The following is an 8,878-nucleotide window of genomic DNA, read 5'->3' as shown; positions in this document are numbered from 1 at the left end:
AGTCGTCTACACCATGTACGGGACAGCCAGCCCTGCCTCTGGGTAGGGCCACGCCCACCCTGCGGACCACTGGCTCCTCCGACCCTGACTGAGACAGCCCAGAGCCTTTGGAGGAGGAGGCTTCCCATGTCCCGTCAGATGCAAGGGCTGAGACTTCCGTAGTAGAATGGGCAGCAGAGACGGTGGGGCTAGTATGGGTGAGGATGAAGAGTGGGGTCAGACGTGGGAGATGGTAGGTTCCAAATGTGCTGATCAGTTGAAAGCGAGGAGACTGCAAACCCAAAGCGCTTTCTTTACTTTTGGCTGGAGAAGGGGCTACAGCAAAGGAACTGGGGCTCATAATGGGGTCCCTTGGGCAGAACCCTGGAGAAGATGAATTACAGTTTGTGGTGAATGAAATCAATGCTAGAGATTCCCTTAAAGAAGGAGGGAGTGACTGCGATAAAGGCAAACAGCAACTCAAAAGGAAAAGTGGATTTCCACAGGGACCGCATGATACCCCAAATGAAACAAGAGACGCAAATTTAATTCAAGAACCATTTATTAAGCATCCACTACTACCAGGAACCTTGCTAAGTTATGGAGGAATCTTGGAAAGCGATTAATGAGCGGAGGAGAGAAGATGGTAAACCTACACAAGTAACAGAGTCCCTGAAAACTAGAACAGACCAAACAAAGCCAATGACTTAAGGAAACAGCAAAAAAAAATTTGAGAATAAAATTTCAAAATTGAAAAAGTAAAAGAAAATTAAGATCTCTCTCTCTCTTAAACTGATCTGGAAGATAGGTCAAGGAGTTGTTGTCAATAAAATTCTCAGAAACAAAGTCTCCAGGTATTAAAAATTACTTTATTGATTAGGCCAGCCAGTAATCAGTAAATTGATGGTCGATGATTTCTCTCTATAATTAAGGATGAAAAGGGAGTCTCTGAGCCACTTTAAATGCCCGTCTTCCTGAGAGCACATTATTGGGACCTCTCCTGACAAAAATAGCAACTGTAGTTGGTGAAAATTTAATAAGGAGGTGGGCTAAGAGTCCTTAGCCTCTCTCAGCTGAAGCATGAGGCTTGGTCATGAGTTTTGAGGCCCCTCTAAAAACGTGGGAACCCAGATCAGGTTCTCTCTGGTTTCATTTCTTCTTCATGCGCCAGATGTCCCCAAACTCTAAAGAAGGGACCAAGGACGCAGGAATCTCTCTGGGTGGTAGCATCCACCAGATCAGTGTGGCTTCTGTTTACAGAATAAATGAAAAGCCAGGCTCCCATTTGGGTGGAGTGCTCACATACCTCACTCAGCCTTGCCCTGCAGAGACTGACAGGCCTTTTCAGTAGTGGGGTCTTGGTAAAGATGGAAGGAAAAAGGATGGGTCACAAATTAATAACTGGTTATTAATATAATAGTATAATTTAATTTCCCTCAGCGAGACACTTTAAGAATAATTGGAAACCCTTAAGACTAAGATTTACAAAAATCCTGGACACTATGTTTAAAAAAATCATTAATGAAAACTGCCAAATTCTACTAGAACCAGAGGGCAAAGTGAAGGTAGAAAGAATCTACCAATTACCTCCTGAAATGAACTCCAAAAGAAAGAGTCCCAGAAATGTCATAGCCAAAATTCTGAATTTCAGTATCAAAGAAGAAAAATTGCAAACATTCTGAAACAAGCGCTCTAAGTACCAAGGAATTAGAGCTAGGATCACATAATACCTGGCAGTTACTACAACAAATGGGAGAAGATAATTAGAATATAGTATTTCAGCTTACAATGAAGAATAATGTGCCCTACAAAGTTGAGTATAATCCGGGGGGGGGGGGGAGGGAGAGGCTCTTTAATGGAATAGAGAGTTCTCTCTAGCATCACTGATGAATAGAGCAAAGCTGAATGGGAACTATGAAATGCAAAAACAAGAGTCCAACCAGACCCAGAAAGGTAAACTTATTTGCAAACCTAGAAGGATCTCTAAGATGTAGTGATAACATTTTCTTAGTAGGAAAAGAGACAAATAAATGTCCCTTCCAAAACTTCATGTTGTCAAAGAGTATTACAGGAGATTAATAAGAGAAAGCAGAGGGGTAGATTCTGTTCTAAGGGTCTGAGGAGAGCAAAGAGAAGGGAGCAAGGAGTTTTACTTTTGTGTGCTGTTTCAACAATTCGGCTAGCAGCTGCTGTGGGGGTAAAAGACCAACACAAGCCCAACAACAAGAATGCTGCCAGCACAGATTCTTTTGATCTGCTTTACTAAGGAAAGCAACATTAAGGGGTTAACAATCTTATTTCAATCCAACATACAAATATCATTTACTTAGTTCAGGGGGAAAAGCCAGCACCCTAAACTTCAAAGTAAATACAAACAAATTACAAACATACATTTATAAACAGACCAAATACAATTCATAGTTACCAAGAAACCATCAACATCTGAGTTCAGCTGGGAGGCTCTTAAGAGCGATTGCCCAGAGTTCCATGCCTCCAGAGGTAAGAGCCTCTAAGAGAACACCAACCTCTGGGTTTATATAGCTTGTTCAGGGTCAAAGATGAATTACACATGCGACTCACTCACGTGACCTAAAAGCATCACAAAAATGCAACTTAAACCCATGTGGTCTAAAAGCCTCTGATGTCACGAACATGTCACTCAAACCCATGTAAACTAGGCTTTCCCTTGAGGCAAGGAGGCCATTAAGGACTCCTAATTTAATCAAGAAACAAAAGCCAAACTCTTCAAGGGCACTTGATTAAGTGCTAAGAGCCCATCTTGATTGCCAATATGTGTAGAAAGGAGAGAGAAGGGGGTAGTACTTGTTATTTCTCATAACTGTGGTGGTGAGAAGTATGTCTAAACACGGAGGAAGGGCTGGGGAGCAGGCAGCAGATGAGCCTTGCTGATCTGGCCTGGACAAAAGAAGGCTATCCACTCGCACCCCTCCACACCCCCACCCCCAAACAGTCTGGTACAGAAACACCAGCAGGGAAATAAGCAGGAATGGGCATGGGACAGTACCAGGGAGGAAACAGTCACAAATCAAACTCCTGGAGGGGGAATTGAAAGGGGGAAAGGAAGCAGAGAAAAGAACCAGGCTCTAAGGAGGCGCCTCAGATCATCTCTCAGACAACTGGGGAATGGCTAAGCTAAATATTAATGTAACCGAATATCATTGTGCCCTACGAATTGACAAGAGAGCCCATTTTAGAGACTCCTGGCTGGTGTGGACTGACAGTGAAGGGCGCAGACACACGAGGACACTGCAGAGACTGAAGAACTCTGATCAATGCAATCAATGAGCCCCCATCAGATGACTGATGGTGAAGCTTGGTACCCACCTCCTGAGGAGAGGAACAATAGGACCTGTGGCCATGGCCACATTCTTTTTGCTGATTCTTTTTGCTTGACTATACTTGTTGACTGAAAATCTGTCCTTTTTTTCTGAGTGAGGACAGGAATCTGCAGCAATAATATTGTCGTTCTGCCATTTTTCAGTCGTGTCCAACTTCTTGTGGCCCCATTTGGGGTTTTCTTGACACTGGAGTGGTTGGCCATTTCCTTCTCCAGCTTACTTTTACAGATGAAGAAATTGAGGCAAACAGGATGAAGTGACTTGCCCAGGGTCACACAGCTAAGTGTCTGAGGCTGGATTTGAACTTAGGTCTTCCTGATTCCAGGCCTGGCACTCTATCCACTGCACCACCTAGCTACCCTGTAGCAATAACATCTGCACCCAAAAAAGTGCTGTTGTGACTTTTAAAAAATGCAAAGAAGAGAATAGAAGGCAGTTCCAGCTTCCTCCACTTTCCACTGGCTGCTCCATTTGGTCTGAAGTTATAGCAGTAAGGCAAGATTCATGACCTCGAGAATGACCATGAACATGCCTGAATGGTTCAGAATCTCAAAGTATAAGAAATTCTCTAGGTAGAAGGCAGAGGAAGTATAACATTTATTCAGACACAAGACAATCCAATCCCAGGACCAGTAATTCCAATTCCATACTGTAGCAATTATATTCCAAAACCAGTAAGCCCACCTCAATGTAGCAACAAGGAAATTATAACAAAGTATTTATTATAACAAGGAGCCAAGCCATCGGGCAACCTCCCCCCTCCTAGGGCCTTCCTGTAAACAATCACTCACAAATCTTAACTCTCCCCTCAGCACTCTCTCCTGAAGCTCTGCTGGCTCTGAGTTCCTTCATCTTTGCAACACTTTCTTGTTCTGCACTTTCGGCTCTGCAGTCTCTCAATCTCTCTCTCTCTCTCTCTCTCTCTCTCTCTCTCTCTCTCCCTCTTTCCCTCCCTCCCTCCCCCCCCCCCAATTCTCTCTCCCCCGCCTCTCTCCTGGCTCTCCCTCAATGTCTGCTGTGTCAATGTCCTAGCAATGTCTGCCACTGAATCCTGCCACTAGCAGTTCCGCTGCTCCCAGTTCTGGGCTCTTTATATACAGTCCCAGCTGGCATCTGATTAGCTAGAACTCAGGTCTCTGATTGGCTGAATTCATGACTGACTAGAACTCAGTGCACATACCATTGGCTCTGGTCTTAGCAACTCCCCTTAGGGCACACTGTCAGTTTGGCACCTAGTAAGTAGGGGCTTTAGACCTACTTACGAACAAAGACGTAATCAGGCTTTCCCACCTAGGCCCACCTGAAGCCTACTGAATACTATTAATAATCACACTAATACCACAGAAGTCCAGGAAACCAGATAGTCCTCCCAGGAGAAGCAGATGAACTAAAATCTCCTCCTGGCCATGCTGTTTGACTCAGCCTTGAATACTCAATACCCCCTCAACACCTTCCCTCTGCCTCCTGTCCCCTCTGGTTGCAGGGCTGCATAGTGGAGCACTCCATTCCTCCCAAAGCTTTACTTTAGAGAGGGCAAGACCTGGGTGTTCCTGCTTACTTCAGGCTCCACCTGCAGCAATGCTGTTCCTGTCTGCTGTATACATGGAAATGTTCTTTTTGGGGGGTGTTTAAGTTCAAAATTTAAAAAAACATTTCTTATGGAATATAAAAAAGTTATGGCCTGGAAGAATATTTTGAGAGCTATAGATTATGTAGATAGCAAGACCAAGGGTATGAACATTCCATGTGTGGCCTGACTTAAATGATGTTAAAAGCTGTGAACACCAAAGACACTGGTGAACAGGAGCAGAGTCTGCAGAGACCCCAGCTCTGGTCGTTAACCCACCCATTCACCCCACAGGTCCAGAAAGGTGCCCAACCTTGCCATGTCTATCTCCACAACCCTTGCTTATGTCCCTTCCTCTCCACTCACAAAGCCATGACCATCCCCTCTCACTGGGAACACGACTTGCTTTCCCTGACTCAAACCTCTCCCATTCCAGTCCATCCGCCACACAACCACTAAATTGATTTTCCAGCAAGAAAGATCTGATCACATGTGGGCCACAAAATTCTAAGCTGTAACAGAAGTCACTGAGGATGAGCTCTGAACATGATCAATCAATTTATTAGGGAGACCACTGGTCCCTAAGCAATTGGGCCCAAGATCTTCCTCAAGGTCAAGGACCCCAATGCTCAGGGCCTGAGGAGTTTTCTAGACCTTGGGGACCCTCTGGGAGGTCCCCTTGTCCCTGGGAGGTATTGCAACAATTCGGCTAGCAGCAGCTGTAGGGGTATAAGACCCAACAAGACCAGCAACAAGAGCTGCCAGCACAGGTTCTTTTGATCTGCTTTACTAAGGAAAGCAATGTTAAGGGGGTTAACAATCTGACTTTAATCCAACATATACATATAAACTCACTTAGTTCAGGAGGAAAAGCCAACAACTTGAGCTTCAGAGCAAGTACAAACAAGTTACAAACAAACACAATATAAACAGATCAGATCACAATACATAGTTACCAGGAAACCATCAACATCTGGGTTGACAAACCGGGAGGCTATTAGAGCAGCAGCCCAGAGTCTCCACATCAACACTCCTCCAGGAGTGAGAGCCTCAAGCAAAACAGCTCTGTTCTCTCTTTTTATACAGTCTTTAATCATCTGAGCGACCAGAACTTAGGCATATACTATTGGCTCTGGTCTTAGCAACTCCCCTTAGGGCCCTGGGGGCTTCCCACCTCTCTCAAACTAGCTAACTAGTTTGCTAACTAGCCTGGGGCTTTGCACCTAGTAAGACTCAACCAAAGACACTTAATTGATTTAGCATTCTAAAACAGTAAAAGAGTCCCACCTTAATTACCAATACAGGAGGTCTCTTCAGAAGCAAAGAAACTTATGATGGATAATCTTCAGAAGCAGGGGCCTACCCATGATTGTAAGGGCACTGTCTATCAATCATAACTCCTATGTCAGAGGCAGTTGGGGACCCACCCCAAAGGCCCTAAGACCCTGTCATCAAGGCCCTGGGCCATTCTCTTGTCAGCAGTATTCTAGGGTTCAAGAACACTGAGAGGAGGGTTTTCCGAAGGCCAGCAAATGCTAGCATTTGGCTTCTAAAGGACCAGGAAAGTTGTGGTTTTACAGCAAAAGTCACTTAGGAGGGGCAGTAGTGATTCATAGGTGGAAGTGGGTATTACCGAGGCTTATGAACCTTATTTCAAGAAGTACTAATGTATCCATAATAACAGGCCTAACTAATACAGTGTGACTATCCGATAAATCCAATCCAATTAATATAATCAACATATGGTAGATTAACTGTAGCCTACATAACTCATTGTTACAGTAATTAAGGTGAGACTTTTTTTTTTTTACTGTTTTCTCTTTTGGAGTACTTATTTAATCAGGAACCCTTGATGAGTCTGGACTTTGTTTCTTTGATGAAATCAAGAGTCTTTGATGACTCCTCACATCAAGGGAAAAAATCATCTTAAAACATAAAGATACGCTCCTCCTCCTCCTCCTCCTCCTCTTCCTCCTCCTCCTCATCCTCCTCCTCCTCCTTCTCCTCCTCCACCTCCTCCTCCTCCTTTTTCTTCTCCTCCTCTTCCTCACCATCATCACCATCATCTTCCTCCTCCTCCTCCTCCTCCTGCCCCTGCTCCTGCGGCTGCTGCTTCTCCCCCAGTTCCCTTGGAGCGGACCGTCCTGGTGCCTCTTTTGTGAAGCGGCGGCTGAGGAGACCGCGGGACTCGCCATGGCCGACGAAAAGCCGAAGGAAGGAGTCAAGACTGAAAACAACGACCACATTAATTTGAAGGTGGCCGGGCAAGATGGTTCAGTGGTGCAATTTAAGATTAAGAGGCACACACCACTTAGTAAACTAATGAAAGCCTATTGTGAACGACAGGGTTTGTCAATGAGGCAGATCAGATTCCGATTTGATGGGCAACCAATCAATGAAACAGACACACCTGCACAGTTGGAAATGGAGGATGAAGATACAATTGATGTATTCCAGCAGCAGACAGGAGGCGCTTACTAAAAAGAATCTACAACTCTTCTCCAGAACTGTGCTCCCAAGAAAAACAATACATTCACAATTAGAAACCAAGATTTGGTTCATCCACATCCTGACTACGGCAGTATAGTTTTCTCTCTTCTTTGATTCCCTTCCCCCATTCCTTTATTGTACATAAAGTAACTGGTGTATGTGCACAGGCATAATGCGTATTTTTTTTTTTAACTAAATGGCCGATGGTATGTTTTGATCAACATCAAATGGAGATGGGGAGGGGAAAAAACAAACTGGTTCTGTGAAAATACCCCTTTTCTCCATTAGTGGCATGCTCATTTAACTTTTATCTTTATATTCCAGTAAGTTATTTTGCTCTCACTGTTTAACAACAAAAAAAAAAACCCACAAAAAAATCCTTGCATACCTTGTTTGATTGGATAATTTCAATGTTTTTCTTTTATCATTGTAAAACCAAGGATGATTTTATAACTTTTTTGTACGTAGCTGTTACATGTAGGGCAATCTCTGTTTCTCAGTAGGGATAAATTACTATAAAGAAATTGATCCTAGATAGTTTTCCCTTCAAGTCAAACATCTTGTTGTTTAAATAAACTTCTTGTTTAAAATAAAAACAAAAAAAAAACATAAAGATACAAAGAACAGAAAAAGGATTGCATATGAAATCGTGAACCTTGATTATTTTGTTCAAGTGTTACTAAACTCATTACAACACTACATATACAAAGAACAAAGAGGACTGCATTTGAAACTGAAATTCTACTGTGTACAGTTTAAGCAAATATTCACACTGCTTGTCTGAAATTCTTTCTGTTCTCTTCTCTGTATTTTTAAATATTTCACTGACATTCCTGGTTTTTTTAAGCATCACTATTACTACTAGCCACAGGGCAGCTAGGTGGCACAATGGAGAGAGCACTGGGCCGGGTGTCATCCTCTTGAGTTCAAATTTAGCCTCAGATACTTACTAGCTAGATGACCTTGGACAAGTCATGTAACCCTGTTTGACTTGGTTTCCTCATCTGTGAAATGAAATGGAGAAGAAAATGGCAAAGCACTCCAGTATCTCTGTCAAAAAACAATCCCAAATGGGTACACAAAGTGTGGAACATGACTGAAACTGAACAGCAATGATCACTAGCCACTGGCTCTCCCCTAACAACTCACCCCAGTCCAAATAAGAGCCCTCACTGGTAATAAGTATAGTTAAACAACCAAAGTCCCCTCAGCTGTGTCTGAAAATGTATTTCCTATGCTGAACACAAAGTCAGTGATTTCACTGCCAATTAGTCTTCTCATAACTGATTGCAACAGAATCAATATAAATTATCCTTTCATTGATTATATTTCTAAAAATTTTCAAGATTGTTTTACATTACTGTAGTCACTACATAAGGTTGTTTTATTGGTGCTGGGGGGTTTTAATACATCTATATGTACATAAAATCTTTGATTAGTTTCCCCAACAAATTCTCTGATGCCTTATAAGTTTGTTTTCTCC

The 8,878-nt window shown here is 43.1% G+C and overlaps 1 protein-coding gene across 1 annotated transcript; it reads left to right on the top strand.

The window, feature by feature from the left end:
- Positions 1–6,924: 6,924 nt before the first annotated feature.
- On the top strand, positions 6,925–7,476 carry LOC118857174 (small ubiquitin-related modifier 2-like; the record flags this gene model as incomplete). Its single annotated transcript, XM_036767821.1, has 1 exon — positions 6,925–7,476. A coding segment is annotated over one exon (462 nt), but the record flags the coding sequence as incomplete, so codon positions are not given.
- Positions 7,477–8,878: the final 1,402 nt, after the last annotated feature.

Source organism: Trichosurus vulpecula, chromosome 7, assembly GCF_011100635.1.
Source record: "Trichosurus vulpecula isolate mTriVul1 chromosome 7, mTriVul1.pri, whole genome shotgun sequence".
Taxonomy (NCBI): Eukaryota; Metazoa; Chordata; class Mammalia; order Diprotodontia; family Phalangeridae; genus Trichosurus; species Trichosurus vulpecula.
This window is presented reverse-complemented; position numbering and strand designations above follow the sequence as displayed.